At 41.3% G+C, this 16580-nt stretch overlaps 1 protein-coding gene across 11 annotated transcripts in view; it reads left to right on the top strand.

Moving 5' to 3' along the window:
• RFTN2 (raftlin family member 2) overlaps nt 1–16580 on the top strand; it is an 87368-nt gene that overhangs the window by 35179 nt on the left and 35609 nt on the right. For 9 of the 11 annotated variants that reach the window (XM_051849318.2, XM_051849321.2, XM_051849317.2 and 6 more), the window contains 3 exons: nt 6726–6806; nt 8940–9123; nt 11875–11989. In XM_051849318.2, the coding sequence (XP_051705278.2) occupies nt 6726–6806; nt 8940–9123; nt 11875–11989 (380 nt within the window). The remainder of the gene's footprint in view (nt 1–6725; nt 6807–8939; nt 9124–11874; nt 11990–16580) is intronic. The other 2 variants (XM_070070439.1, XM_070070438.1) reach the window with 1 other exon arrangement.

Raw genomic sequence — 16580 nt, forward strand, 5'->3', positions numbered from 1 at the left:
CCTTCAGTTGGCCCTTTAAGTACTTTAAGATATTTACCATTATAATTGTTATCTGTATCCTGGATGCTAAGTATTTGTCAAAAGACACAGCTCTCCGTAGGTAGGAGAACATGCACACTTAAAACAGTTGAGTAATTAACATAAAGCAGTAGTCCCAGGATGAATATGATGTTTGCATGAATTTAGGTTAATGTATGTATTGATGTACAACATTTTTCCTCCATTTATATCTTTTCTGGATTCCTCAGTGTAGTTCTTCCTGAAAATCCCGTGTGTGTGTGTGTTTGTATGTATGTATGCTTCTTTTATAAACCTTCTGTTGCACTGAGATCCAAGACAATAAGCTTACTTTATTTAGTTGTGGATTAGACCAGAAGAGCTGGGTTTATTCCATTGTTTATCAGATATATATTTTCTACCTGACAAGGACCTTTTTCAGCCACAATTTTTTTCTATTATAGCAACCTCCTTGGTGATTAGTTTTAACATGTTACATAACTCTGCCTCTGAACACTATGTTCAGAAACAGCAGAGGGGGGATGATTTCATTATCATTATTAATTTGTGCTAGTGGTATGTGTTAAAGCCCTGTTAAGTGGTCCCAGCCTAATCTTTTTAGAGTTCTTTTATCTAATTCTTCAATCCTGTCTGGTGTCATCTGTCCTTTTTGTTATTATCATTGTGTCCTTGCTGTATCTAATCCAATGACCTGGCATTGAACACAAGATGCTCTTAGGTTATATACACAGACATGGAATTAAATAATACTGGATCTCATAGAAAGATGTGACTTTTCAATTCCTTTCAAGCCTTCCAGTCAATTTGGAGTTTATATATCTTTAACAACTCTCCAATGGCTAATTTTCCTTTTCTACGAAGAGGGTAGACCTGTGGCTCAGTCTGTAAGAAAACAGCATCTAGCTAGAAATCAAGAAGTTTTCATTATATGTATTTGTATGACAGCTTTCTATTGATATTAAATGATTCTGGTTTTATCCTACTCCATAACTCTTATGGGTGGTATAACTTTATTTTCAAATAAATTCCTTTTACACAAAATAAAAATAAAAATTTAGGGATATCAGATAGCACCAAAAACAGTCAGAGTGTGCTCAACTGATTAAAATTTGGGAGTCACCACCCCAGTCCAACAACAGGCCCTTGGTTAAGAGGGTCACTGAGCATGGCTGGCTCTAAGCCTGCCTTATGGAAAGAGTGGCTGGGCTTTTTGAGAACTCCTGTTTTATAAAGTCAGGGATTATTTGAGTACTAGATTTTTTTTGAGGTTGCTGGCAGTCTGCTTTCCAGTTAAGTGGAACAAAAATCTCTTTCACCTCTATTTCTTTGCCACTTTTCTTTACCATACAGATTTATGTTTTCAAACGAGCATGTCAGAATCCTATTGTTCCCTGCCACCTGCAGTTTGGGTGAATATTTCTCTGTGTCACTGACTCTTCCATTGCTTAATCAGGACCCCACCCATCAGCCTGTCCTGTGGGACCCTCAAATATATGCAGATGGTTCCTGTCCTCACATATCTGAATGACACTTACCTCTAGACTTCTCACTCTCCTGACCACTTTCTTTTCCGTATACTCTAACTTGTCATTGTCTGTCTCTAATTTGGCCCACACAATTCACTGATTCATTCAGCAGATACTAATTGAATCTGCATGTACTAGACCGTGTTCTAGGGATAGTGATATGGCAGTGAATATCCTTGCTTCCATCCTGATGAGGGAGGTAGATATTAAATAAGGTGATTCGGTGAATACACTTTAATTAGTAGTAGATAGTGATGAGTACTAAAGAAAAAGCATTCAGCTGAGAATATACCAGTGAAGGTCTCTTGGCCCGGAATTCGGTGAGCCTCTTTCATGTGGGAGCAGTAATTTCCAGATGACGCACGATCACACTCTTAGCTTATCGTTAGTCGCTGGTCAGCAGAAGTCCCCATGGGTTCCCCCTCCTCCTAAATGAACATATATTATATCTGATTTTTCCTTACTCTGTGCTTTGTAGAACTTAGAATTTAAACCTGTTAGGATTATCTTTTTGTTGTTAAATTTTTGGGATTTTTTTTAAAAATTATTTTTATTTGAAAGAGAGAGAGAGAGATCTTTAATCTGCTGGCTCACTCTCCACCCCACCCCACCCCCCCAATGGCTAGAACAGCCAGGGCTGGGCCAGGCCAAAGCCAGGACCAGGAACTAGCAGCTTCATCTGAGTCACCCACACAGGTACTAGGGCCCAAGTGCTTCTACTGCTTTCCCAGTCACATCAGAAGGGAGCTGGATCAGAAGTGGAGAAGCCAGGACTCAAAATGGCACCCACATGGGAGGCCAGCTCTGCAAGCAGCAGCTTAACGCACTGTGCCACAGCGCCAGCCCCAGACCGTTAGGACTTTTGTCTCACTAGACCAAGTCCTTGTCAAACCCTTGTCCTCTTGGACAACATATATGCAACCACTTCTTTGCTGTATAATTTACCATTTTTCATTTATTATAAGATGCTATTGATTGTAAAGCACACCCATTACTTTAGGTGCTAAAGGAAAGAAAAAATGTACAAAATTAACTCTGCTTTCTTATCACTTAGTAATATGATTTTTCACCTACAGCAGAAAGCCTTTTCAGACATTTTTGGACATAATTTTTCTTTGTATCTCTTTAACAATACATTTTTTAAAGAAAACCAAGTGAGGCCGGCGCCACGGCCCACTAGGCTAATCCTCCACCTATGGCGCCGGCACCCCGGGTTCTAGTCCCATTCGGGGCGCTGGATTCTGTCCCGGTTGCCCCTCTTCCAGTCCAGCTCTCTACTATGGCCCGGGAGTGCAGTGGAGGATGGCCCAGGTCCTTGGGCCCCGCACCTATATGGTAGACCAGGAAGAAGCGCCTGGCTCCTGGCTTCGGATTGGCGCAGCGCGCCAGCCATAGTGGCCACTTGGGAGGTGAACCAACGGAAAAAGGAAGACCTTTCTCTCTGTCTCTCTCTCTCACTGTCTAACTCTGCCTGTCAAAAAAAAATAAAATAAAATAAAAAGAAAAAGAAAAAGAAAAAGAAAGAAAATCAAGTGAAATAAAGATGCTCCTAAAACTTCTTAGCACTCAGAACCTGACTGGAACAGCTTGCATTCTCAGAGCCCTCGTTTCCCGTTTCTCACATTCTATTCTCCAGAGTTCTCAGGAGTGCGGGTGATGCTGCATTTCTTAAAAGAGTGCTGAGATTTTCTTCCAAGTAACTGACGCCCATCCTGCCAAGTTTGAGAGTAGGGCTTTCTTCTCCTTGCCAGACATTACCAATGGAAAATTCTCAGGCAACAGCCAGGACTCATAATCTCCACTTAAAAACTCCTTTAACAGTTTGTTGACTGAAACTTCAATACCCAAGCTGACCAGTTGTACAACATGGAAAAACAACAAATTTCACACACATAATGAAACAACCTCACAATCACCACCTGGCCTACAGTTATTAAAATGCCAGGAGGATTTCCAATGCAAGGCACATCCCTTATTGTTGGATTGAATTTTGTAATTTACAAAGGCATGCTTTCAAAAAATTAAATACCCACCTACATTCATATTCTTTATGTTATCACCCACAAAATGCATACTTTTGAGTTTCATTTTTGACAAGTAAACATTTTTAAATAATGCTTTAAAATTTCCTACACCTTCACCAATTTTAAAATTTTTGTTTTGCAACCTACCTTGCTAGATAATCAAATGAAACTGGGAACATAATAAAGTTCTTTATTTTTCTTGCACCATTTTTGAGAAGGCACATGCCTTTTTAAATTAATAAAAATTGCAATATGCCATTGTACTTTAAAAAAATATCTTCAGGGCCAGTGTTGTGGTGTAGCAGGGTAAGCATCTACCTGCAGCACTGGCATCCCAGATGGGCACTGTTTTGAGTCCCAGCTGCTCCACTTCCAATCCAGCTCCCTGATAATGCAGCTGGGAAAGCAGAGGAGGGTGGCCCAAGTGCTTGGGTCCCTGCCCCCATGTGGGAGACCCAGAGGAAACTCCTGGCTCTTGGCTTCAACCTGACCTAGTCCTGGCTATTGTGGCCATTTGAGGAGTGAATCAGAGGAAGGAAGATCTGTGTGTGTGTGTGTGTGTGAGAGTGTGTGTGTGCGCACGCGCGCGCACATCTCCTTTCTTTCTCTCTCTCAACTCTGACTTTCAAATAAATCTAAAAAAAATGCCTCTTTGAATGTATAAAGTACCTTTTTAAATTTTTTTTTTATTTGAGAGGCAGAATGAAAGAGAAAGAGAATACCCATCTGCTAGTTCACTCACCAAACACTTACAATGGCCAAGGTTGGGCCAGGCCAAAGACAAGAGCAAGGAACTCAATCCTGGTCTCCCATGTGGATGGCAGGGAGTCATCTATTTGCTCCAGCACCTGCTGCATGAAGCTGGAATCTGGTCGGCGCTGCGGCTCACTAGGCTAATCCTCCGCCTAGCGGCGCCGGCACACCAGGTTCTAGTCCCGGTCGGGGCATCGGATTCTGTCCCGGTTGCCCCCTCTTCCAGGCCAGCTCTCTGCTATGGCCCAGGAGTGCAATGGAGGATGGCCCAAATGCTTGGGCCCTGCACCCCATGGGAGACCAGGAGAAGCACCTGGCTCCTGCCTTCGGATCAGCGCGGTGCGCTGGCCGCAGCACGCCTGCTGGCGGTGGCCATTGGAGAGTGAACCATTGGCAAAAGGAAGACCTTTCTCTCTGTCTCTCTCTCTCTCACTGTCCACTCTGCCTGTATTTTAAAAAAAAAAGAAAGAAAGAAAGAAAGCTAGCTAGCTAGCTAGCTGAAATCTTGCATGGGGCCAGGTATCAAACTCAAGGACTCTGGTATGGTACCCAGTGTCTTTTTTTTTTTTTTTTTTTTTTTTTTTTTTGACAGGCAAAGTTAGAGATTGAGAGAGAGAGACAGAGGGAAAGGTCTTCCTTCCATTGGTTCACCCCTCAAATGGCCACTGCAGCCGGTGCACTGTGCTGATCCGAAGCCAGGAGCCAGGGGCTTCTCCTGGTCTCCCATGCGGGTGCAGGGCCCAAGCACTTGGGCCATCCTCCACTGCCTTCTCGGGCCACAGTAGAGAGCTGGACTGGAAGAGGAGCAACCAGGACAGAATCCGGCGCCCCAACCAGGACTAGAACCCTGGGTACCGGCGCCGCATGCGGAGGATTAGCCTAGTGAGCCACGGCGCTGGCCAGTACCCAGTGTCTTAACCACTGGGCCAGATGCCAGCCCCCTCTGAAGGTGCCTTTTATGTGTTGTCTCCTGCACTACCATACTCTCTTGCATGATAGCAAGATCACATAGAATGAGCAGAGCTTTGAGCTATCTACATTGCCCTGAACTCTTACCCAAGGCTCCAGGAAAATGGATTTCCCTCAATATTGAGTTCTTGATTTCTGGCATTTGCCTCTAAGTGGTGATACCAAAGAAGACTCAAATGAAGCAACAAACAATCTAAAAGTATCTCCAACCAAGATAGACTGGAAAACAAGATCAGCAGTGTCCAGAACTTCTCCCAAGCCCATAAGTTCCAGGGAACCCTTTTGAATAAAAGCCACACTCTTCCTCTTCATTAAATCATTCTTTGTGGTACAGTCCTCCCCCAAAATTCTCTCCAGATTTCACTCCAAGATGGCATTAATTAAATCTTACATAGCTCCACTCCTCATTACTTTTTACTTTATTTGCAATGTGATTCTTCTCATTGCAATATTAACATAAGGAACATGATGTGGGCCTTATGCTAGATCCTTCTGGAGTGAATATGACCTTTAACTCTGATTCTTACTATGTTCTTGATCATCCTCACTTTTATGATCAAAAGAGTAAAAACAATCCCTCAGCACCACCTGTGTTTTTTCCCTGTTGTGTCTCTCTCCAGTGAGACTTGGAAAGCCTGCATAATCGTTTCTGAATTTACTAACCTAACTTTTTTATTTTCATTAGTTAATATTGATTGCTTTCCCTCTTGTATGATATAATTTTCTCTCTTAATTCCCCTTATAAACAGTATTTCCAATTTAACCTAATGACGTAAGGAACATGCTGGGTATAAACAGATATGAAAAAGGCAGATTCCTTTCCCTTAAGGAATTCTCAAATAGCCAATACACACATTTAAAGAAGTAACTATAAGACTCTCTGGTAATAGCATTAGTAGATGTACTTGGAGTACAGAAGAAATGGTTAACCAGGCTGGAGGAGCAGAAAAGGAAAAAGAAATCCTGGTGGCACACAACAGAGAGCTGGGGTCAGGAACTCCATGTGGTTCCGGGGTGCCAAAGCAGGACGTACAAGAGTGAATGACAAGAGTGAGGTCTGAATCAGTAAGCAGAGACCGAACTGGCAAGATTCTTTTGTATCATGCTAAAGTATTTCCACTTTCTGCTGCCTGCAATTAATCCATTAAAAGGTGTAAGTTTCTTTAAAATTTTGTAGGATTGGTCTATAATTTAAAAAATAAATTTAGTTTATCTTTAATTCCATTGTCTGGAGTATCTGTTCCATTTTATTTTACAGTTTTTCAGTTCCTTTGTTCAGAAAACAGGGTTGGTAGTCAAAACACTACAAAGAGCAAAACCAAATGAATCACAGAGTTGCCACACACAACCAGGCAGGGCCAGGCTGTTTACAAGGAAGTCCAGCTGTTTCTTCAAAGTCCAGGATCATTCCCTTTGTTTTCATTCCTGTTCACAGCGATGAAGAAAATATATTGTAAATGGAATATTAGTTTAAATCCAAAAAAGGAGGAAAATTGGAGGAAATGGATTCATCCTGGTTTGTATAACTTTTCTGTTGAGTGTTCTAATTTAGTTTGAGAAGTTGGCATGCATACCCACTGATGGTGAATTTTGTTCCATCGTGTGGATGTTAATGTAAGGGAAGGTGGGGATTTCCTCTGACCCTTCGACTCATCTGCTTCCTAACCTCCTTCCTGAGTTCAGGCAATCAGCAGCTTTCTTTGCTGGCCACCACTGACCACATTGACGGAGGGCAAGAGCCAATTTAGCCCATACCTGGAATTAATTTCATATGTTTTGTTACTCAGGAGATAACCAAATTGCAGACATGTTTTTTAGATCTTAATTCTTGATTTTTTTCACAAAGTGAAAATGAACTTCTTATTTAATTTAATACTGTTGTATTAAGAACAAAAAAAAGGAACATTTTTCCAAATAACATACTTCACTTTATAAATTTTTATTTATTTGAAAGAGTTACAGAGTGAGAGAAGGAGAGACACAGAGACTACAAGTTCAGTCCACAGTTGGCCAGGACCGGGCCGGGCCAAAACCAGGAGCCTAGAATTCCATCCGGGTTTCCCACATGAGTGGCAGGGGCCCAAGCACTTGGGATTTCTTTCACTGCTTTCCCAGGTGCATTATTAGGGAGCTAGATTAGAAGTGGAGTGGCCAAGACTGGAACCAGCACCCATATTGGCTGCCAGTATCACAGGTGGTGTCTTAACCCACTGTGGCACAATGCCACTTCTTTTCCTTTAATATGTTAAAGTCTGTGCAGATGGTACTATTCTGTAGTTTCTACAGATTTACCCTCCTTCAAGGGATGTTCAATTGCATATCAATTTTGCATTTAAATTTCCTCTGCATTTATAATTTTTGCTTATGAAAAAGCACTTCTAGATACCTTTACTTTTTCAATTCATTTACTCTAACATTTATAAAGTACCGTAAGAAATTTTATTTTCAGACCGGCGCCATGGCTCACTAGGCTAATCCTCCGCCTGCGGCACCGGTGCTCTGGGTTCTAGTCCCGATTAGGGCGCTGGATTCTGTCCTGGTTGCTCCTCTTCCAGTCCAGCTCTCTGCTGTGGCCTGGGAAGGCAGTGGAGGATGGCCCAAGTGCTTGGGCCCTGCACCCACATGGGAGACCAGGAGAAGCACCTGGCTCCTGGCTTCAGATCGGCGCAGCATGCCAGCCATAACAGCCATTTGGGGGTGAACCAATGGAAGGAAGAGCTTTCTCTCTCTCTCTCTCTCTCTCTCTCTCTCTCTTACTCTGCCTGTCAAAAAAAAAAAAAAAGAAATTTTATTTTCAGCTTCCCAGAGAAACTTAAAACAATGCTTTTCAATATTAATTAGAAATGAGAAAGCACTTAACAATTGCTGCACCACACATACCATTTTTTCCATTTTTAATTTTCAGATTTGCATGAATTTTATTTCTTTAAAAATTGTACATTTCATCTTTAGAATCATAAAAACAATTGAATCTTCAATTATTGTTTCTCTTTATCTCTTTAAAATCTACTATTGGAAATATAGTCTTCAAATGAAATTCTAAAACAAAGCTTCCTTGGGGTAGACGGGTATCTGTCTAAAAGCTTCCTTGGGGTAGACTGATTAAGATGCCAGCATCCCATATCGAAGCAGCTGGGTTTGATTCCCAGCTCCTGTTTCTGGCTCCAGCCTCCTGCTTGTGCAGACTGTGAGAAGCAACAGTGATGCTCAGGTAACTGGGTTCCTGCCACTCGTGGGAGATCTGGATTAAGTTCCTGGCTCCCAGCTTCTGTCCAGTCCATCACTGACTGTTGTGGGCATTTGAGGAGAGAACCAACAAATAGGGACTCTCTCTCTCTCTCTCTCTCTCTCTTTCAAATAAATAAATACATTTTAATTTAAAAATGAAGCTGTCTTAATTGAAAAACATATAAGAAATTGTATTTCTGCTTTAAAACATATTGGCAATATCATTTATCTACCAGTTCTTATGGTCAGTTTTTCTTTTTTCAGAAATGAGCTTAGAAGATATGGAATACATGCTAATGTAACTTATTTGCGGTTAAGTCATATGGTTGTTTTTCCTACTCATTACTATTGTCATACAAAGAAGTAATGTATAATTCAATCCTAACAGTGTTCCAATTTCTCTTTGCTTTTGATATTTCAGCTTCATCAAACCCAGAAGTCATCAAGATAAATTCAATTCTGGATATAGTAGCAAAAGTGGATGACTATTATCTTAAGGGATATGTTGTTGGGGCTATTCATCCTGTCATACAACCTGTGGGGCAGCGAAAACACCTCCCAGCAAATTACCTGTATAGGGTGGTGCTATTGCGCTTAAAATTAAGGTAAGCGTGGTGCTCAAGAAATCAGTCATGTTCAGAGGCGGTTAAGAATGAAGCTTGAGGGCTGACGTTTGGCACAGTGAGTGAAGCCACCCCTTGGGATGGCCACATCCCGTGTGGGAGTGCCAACTCAAGTCTCAGTTACTCAGCTCCCAATCCGGCTTGCTACTAATGCACCCAGGAAGGCAGCAGATGATGACCCAAGTACCTGGGTCCCTTCACTCACTGGGAGACCAGGACGGAGTTCTAGGCTTCTGGTTTCAGCCTGGCCCAGTCCTGACTGTTGTGGACAACTGGGGAGTAAATCAGCAGGTAAAAGATATCTCCTTCCCTCTCACTCTGCCTTTCAAATAAACACATAAATAAATAAAAACTTTTTAAAAAGAATGACAATTTTTATCTGTCTAAAATAAACTTTTTTTCTTGAATTTTTACTTTTTTATTTTTAAGACAAAGAGAGAGAACTCTCCCATCCACTGGCTCCCAAAGGCCTGCAGTGGCCAGGGTCAGACCAGGAAGGAGCGTGGGGCCAAGAACTCAATCCAGGTCGCCCAGATGGATGGCAGGGACCCAAGTGCCTGAGCCATCCCCTACTGCCTTCCTGGATGCACATTTGCTGGAAGCATGAATAGGGAGTATAACAGACACTTAAACTCAGGCAAGTCCATATGGGATGTGGGCATCCCAAGGGGTGTCTTAACCGCTAGGCCAAACTCTTCCCCTTAAGATACATTAAGCCAAATAAAGGAGAATAAATGATAACTGGGTATTTTGGTTTAAGGCATATTTTCCAGTGGTTGAACCTGGATTGAAGCAAGGAAATTTATACTGCTTCCTTAAAACTCCTGATTGACTTTAGCTCCTGGGAGACAGAGATTGGGGTGGGGGGTGGGGGTTTGAGAATGTCAGTGAACAACAAAACAATTCAATTCAAGCCTCCTGGAATCTCCTGCCAGGAGCTTCCAGCAGGAGAGAAAGTACAGTGAGCTGCAAGTGCTGTCCTTAGGCTAACGCAGGGGACCGGACCTGGGAAGGCTGCTTTCACTGAGTTGTTTGTTTTGTTTTGTTTTTTTAAAAGATTTATTTATTTATCCAAAAGTCAGAGTTACACAAAGAGAGAAGGAGAGGCAGAGAGAGAAAGACGTCTTCCATCCACTGGTTCACTCCCCAGTTGATCCCAACAGCTGGAATTATGCTCATCAGAAGCCAAGAGCCAGGAGCTTCTTCTGGGTCTCCCACATGGGTGCAGAGGCCCAAGGACTTGAGCCATCTTCTACTGCTTTCCCAGACCATAGCAAGAGCTGGATCAGAAGTGGAGCAGCCAGGTCTTGGACTGGCGCCCACGTGGGATGCCGGCACTGCAGGCAGACAGCTTTCCCACTACACCACAGCGCCAGCCCTTTGGGATTTTTCTTTTTTAAGATTTATTTATTTATGTTTGAAAGTCAGAGTTACAGAGAGAGAAGGAGAGACAAAGAGAGAGATCTTCCATCTGCTGGTTCACTCCCCTGGATAACTGCATCACCCAGCACTGGGCCAGGCCAAAACCAGGAGCTAGGAGCTCCATGCAGGTCTCCCATGTGGATGGTAGGGGCCCAAGCACTTTTCCCAGGCCATGAGCAAGGAGCTGAATCAGAAATGGAGCAGCCAGGACTTGAACCGGTACCTATATGTGATGGTGGCTTTACCCACTATGCAACAATGCTAGCCCCAACACATCAATTTTTTTTTACATAAATCTTCATCTATATTAAAAACATCTCAAAAACTAGGGTTAAAAACTGAGCTTTCTTCCGGCTGGCTCTGTAGCATAGTGGGTAGAGCCGATGCCTGCAATGCGGGCATCCCATGTGGGTGCCAGTTTGAGTCCCGAGTTGTTGGGCCCTTGCACCCACATGGGAGACCTGGAAAAAGCTCCTGGCTACTGGCTTCAGATTGCCCAGCTCCAGCCATTGCAGCTGGATCTCTCTCTCTCTTTCTGCCTCTGCCTTTCTGTAACTCTTGTCTTTCAAATAAGTAAATAAGTCTTAAAAAAAAAACTGAGCTTTCTCTTTTTAATGATTGGACCAACAACAATCACTTTACTATGAAGGGGCTAAGCAAAAAATGAAATATGAACTAAGAGGGAAAAAGAGAAAATAGGAAAATTGAGAAAAAGAAAGGACTTTTAAAAGTTCTAGGTGTTTTTAAGGCATATGGTCTGCCACTGAGCAGTTCCTACCTATGTATACATATGAGAGAATCTGTGCAGGCTTCAACTCTCACTAGGATACAGAGCCTCATCAGATAGTCATTCATTCAAGCATAACTAAATGAACATTTTTACACAGTATTAACCACATTTTTCCCACTTTAGGTATTACTTCAAATAGACTTAGCAGCATCCTGACAAGGCTAAGAATGAGCAAGGAATAAAGATCAGAAAAAAAGAAAAAGAAAAAAGCAGGACAATATTTATGTCTTTATATAGATTTTTAGTTGTGCTTTTCTATAACAACAATGAAAAAACATTTCTACTAACTTCAATTACAACAACAGACATGAAGCTTGTCTCCCATTTTAAATTAGAAATTAAGTTAACAGATGTTTAAATTAAGGAAATTTAATAGAAGTTACGGTGTGTTTTTGGTATCTTTCTACATAGAAATAACCAAAAAAAGTCTGCCTTAGCCTTTTTTGTGAGTTGTTCACTGGTTTTCACATAAATGTGAAAACACATGGCCTCCAACCATGAACATATTCTCTCTGTTACAGCCCCAAGCATCCAGCAGCACCCAGTGGACAAAAACGCCCAAGGCTTGTGATTGAGGAATGTCCTCTAACTTATGAGACACAAACAAATGATGTAGCAAAAGAGCTGATAGAAAAGGTACTATAAGCATACATTTTCTTCATGTAATACTAAGAAACATTTGATATTTCTTCTCTATCAATTTCCTTTTTCACTTTATAAAGATTAGGGAAATGATTAGGTGACTTTTACTGCCAGAATGTAAGACATCATTGAGGCACTTGTACCGAATTGTGCGGAGTTAAAACAGATAAATACAGGCTAATGACACAGAATGGAATTTACCAGAAGTACCTTTAAACACATAGAAGAGCTTAATAAAAAATATGATACAATAAAAATGGATGAATGGCCAGTACTTAACAAACGCTGTTGAAAAACTGGGCAGCTGTTCTATAGGAAGCTGGCTCCACATACTTCAGATGTGATTAAAAGGTAATTTTTAGAAATATAAAAACTATAAAAGAAAATGGAAAACCTATTCAACTGTGAATAGTCTGAGGAGTTTGAGCATACAAATATATCCTATGTATAAAAACAAAGGATCAAGGGGAAATCTGCCACAAATATGTCTGTGGGAACTTCCTTTTTAAAATATAAAGGAAATGAACACAAATACATGAAAGTGATATCCAGTTCTAAATAGACACACATGGTCCATGAACAGTAAACACAAAAGAAAGCATAACTAATACAGTTTGAAACAGGTTTAACCTAACTAGTAATTTTCAATGTAAATAAAAACTGAGAATTAATACCTCATCAGTATTAAATTGGGAAATTAAATTGAAATTACTATATCAGTACTAGTAAAACCTTAAGAACAGTTAATATTCATATGGCAACTGGCATTGAAACATATTAGTAATTCTTCAATATTAATTTGGTAATAAGAACCATCATTCTATTTTATTTTGTGACCTCATAATCTCCTGTTTAGGAATCTAGTCCAAGAAAATAATTGAAAAGGAAAAAAATTTATACAGAGATATTTTCATAATTTATTCAGTAAATAAAAGGTCAAATTCCCAATAACTTGATAACTTTGAAGGAGACAGTGGTGTATCCGTAGGATAGAATATTTATGGGTATTAAACCTGACAATTATATAACTGTCAAGATAGAAAAGTCTATGTAGTATGACAACTGAAAATGGAATGGAAAATTGAATAGTACATGTGTATTGATTAAAACCAAGAAAAAATACATTCACAAATAGTCTAAATTGGTAGAATTTTATGATGAGAACTTTTTGGTTTTAGTTTCATTAGCATGTTTATAAGGTTTTAGCTTTTTATTTAAATACACACAGCCAAAATCTAAGGCATTTTTTTTTCAGGTTAGAAACTATGAAATGTGTTCATTTGTTTCTATTGTTTCCAAGCTTTAAATAGCCATGTGTGTAAAATTATCTGTGGTTTGTGTGTAGCCAGCTATAGCTGCTAATGATGTTTTCCATGTAGACACAAAGTCACTATTCACTAAGGGTTTTTAGAAAGCCTTTAGACTAGAGTTTTATAAACAAAGTACACAAACCGTTTACTACTATTCTGGGAAATTTAAATTTTTTTCTTGGGAATAAATCCACTCTAGAAAGTTTCTTTTGAAAACAAAAATATAGCTACTAATTTGATCATAGTAGATTACCTTCCAAGTCCTTGTTTTGCTTTGACTTTCTGGACACAGCTAAAAAATTATTTAAACAAATACTGCTATCTCAGCAATTAGAGTAATGGGGATATTTCGTGAAGAATAAAGCTCCAGGAAACATAGCACATGAAATTTGAGCATTGCCCTAGGTACGAACAAGAGCAATAGATGATGCCAAATACTATTTTTGAACAGTTGCCTTGTGTAAAGAATTGACTATTGAATGACTAGATTTTTTTCAAAGATTTATTTTATTTTATTTGAAAGGCAGAGTTACAGGGGTTGGGGGAGACAGGGAGAGAAGAAGAGATGGAGAGAGAGGTCTTTCATCACTGGTTCACTCCCCAAATGACCACAACTGTCAGGGATGGGCCAGGAGCTTCATCCAGGTCTCCTGTGTGGTTTCAGGGACCCAAGCATTTGGTCCATCTTCTGCTGCTTTCCCAGGCCATTAGAGGGACCTGGATAGGACATGAATTGGTGCACGTAGGGGATGCTGGTGTTATAGGCGGCAATTTTACCTACTATGCTATAACGCTGATCCTTGAATGACTAGATTTTTAAGCCAAACTTTAACATTACACAAAAATTTACTGTTTTTTTAAGATTTGTTTATTTCATTTGAAAGAGTTACACAGAGAGAGGAGAGGCAGAGAGAGAGAGAGGGCTTCCATCCACTGGTTCACTCCCCAGTTGGCCACAATGTCCGGAGCTGCACCAATCTGAAGCCAGGAGCCGGGAGCTTCTTCCTGGTCTTCCACGCGGGTGCAGGGACCCAAGCACTTGGGCCATCTTCTGCTGCTTTCCCAGGCCATAGCAGAGAACTGGATAGGAATTCGAGGAACCGGGACTCGAACCGCCGCCCATATGGAACACAGACACTGCAGACGGTGGCTTTACCTGCTACACCACAGCACCAGCCCTGATCTGTTTTAAAATTAGGTTTACAAGAGTTTTCTTAGGACTCAAAAATACAAATAACATTTTATGAGTATCAACCCTCCAACTTAAAAGATGGAAAAGATATTAATACCATGTTTTTATCAGATTTTCTAGGTAAAATTTTCTAGTAATAGAAAAACCCATTACATTTTTTCACTCAACCCAATTAATAAGACTTAGAGGAAGCACTGACAATAAATTCATCCATTTCCACCTGCAGAATACCTCCTTAGCTCCTCCCTCCCCTGCCCCACTCTCCCAGGACACCAAATATAAAAGAAAATTTGGGGTTGGGGGCCTGTAAAACTTCCTGCATTGTTGTGGACTAAATATGTTGATCTATGGGGGTAGATGCTATTGCCCCAGCCATAGTCCTTTGTCCTAACTCTTCACACCCTCACCTTCTCCCCTTCCCAAGATTCTCCCACCTCATTGTCTGGAACTGAGTTATGGCTGCCTCCTATGATTAGACATTGCACTCTGATTTTTCTCCAGTTCTTTCTGGCATTTTTCATTGTATTTCATTCTGTCTGTAGGTGTTTGATTTGTACCTCCATCAAACTCTTCCCCCCGCCCCACACCCCCAGGTGACATTTAGAACATTTAATTTAAATGTTTAAAACCACTGCCATGTAAAAATTATTGCTATTTCTTCCTTTTAATTTGTTTAAGAACTACTATCAAGGACCTACATCTCCAAAGCACTATGTAGTCCTTGCTCTTGAAGGAATTGCCGGTTGAACAAGAGAAAGACATGGGGGAAGACTCTGTGATGCAGTGGATTAAGTCACCACTTTTTTTTTTTTTTTTTTTTTTTTTTTGACAAGCAGAGTGGACAGTGAGAGAGAGACAGAGAGAAAGGTCTTCCTTTTGCCGTTGGTTCACCCTCCAATGGCCACCACGGCCGGCGCGCTGCAGCCGGCACACCGCACTGATCCGATGGCAGGAGCCAGGCACTTATCCTGGTCTCCCATGGGGTGCAGGGCCCAAGCACTTGGGCCATCCTCCACTGCACTCCCTGGCCACAGCAGAGAGCTGGCCTGGAAGAGGGGCAACCAGGACAGAATCCGGCGCCCCGACTGGGACTAGAACCCGGTGTGCCAGCGCTGCAAGGTGGGGGATTAACCTAGTGAGCCGCGGCGCTGGCCTAAGTCACCACTTTTAAGATGCCCACATCCCATTTCAGAGTGCCAGCTTGAATCCCAGCTGCTCTGCTTCTAATCCAGCTCCCTGCTAATGCGCCTGAGAAGCAGCAGAAGATGACGAAGTGCTTGAGTTCCTACCATACACATAGAAGACACAGATGGAGATCTTGGATCCTGGCTTCAGCCTAATGCAGCCCTGGCTATCATCCATTTTGGGAGGGAACCAGCAGAGGCAAAAAACATCTCTCTCTCTTCTCCTTTCAATTAAATCAATAAATCTTTAAAAAGAGAGAGAAGAAAAGAATGGAGAAGGAAGGAAGGAAGGAAGGAAGGAAGGAAGGAAGGAAGGAAGGAAGGAAGGAAGGAAGGAAGGAAGGAAGGAAGGAAGGAAGGAAAAGACAAAAATAAAACAGAAGTGAAGCAAAAGCAGAGAGGAAAATAACCACTCTTTTTTTTTTTTTTTTTTTTTTTTGTAATTTTCAAATTGACTTATTTGCAAGATGAACAGACAAAGAGCTCCCATTTGGTGATTCAATCCCCAAATACCTCCATCAGCCAAGGCTGGGCAAGCTGAAGCCAGAAGCCAGAAACTCAATCCAAGTCTCCCACATGGAGTGCAGGATCCAACCACCTAGCCATCACCACTACTTCCCAGAGTTCCTAATAGCAGGAAGCTGGAGTCAGAAACCAGAGCCAGGCATCAGTCTCAGGCACTCCAGTGTGGAATGCAGGCATCTTTTTTTTTTTAAAGATTTATTTATTTATTTATTTATTTATTAAGGATTTGTTTGTTTGTTTATACAGAGAGGCAGAGGCTGAGAGAGAGTGAGAGAGAGAGGTCTTCCATTCACTGGTTCACTCCCCAAATGGTCACAATGGATAGAGCTGGGCCAATCGGAAGCCAGGAGCCAGGAAATTCTTTGGGGTCTCCC

This window comes from Oryctolagus cuniculus, chromosome 3 (genome assembly GCF_964237555.1).
Source record: "Oryctolagus cuniculus chromosome 3, mOryCun1.1, whole genome shotgun sequence".
NCBI lineage: Eukaryota > Metazoa > Chordata > Mammalia > Lagomorpha > Leporidae > Oryctolagus > Oryctolagus cuniculus.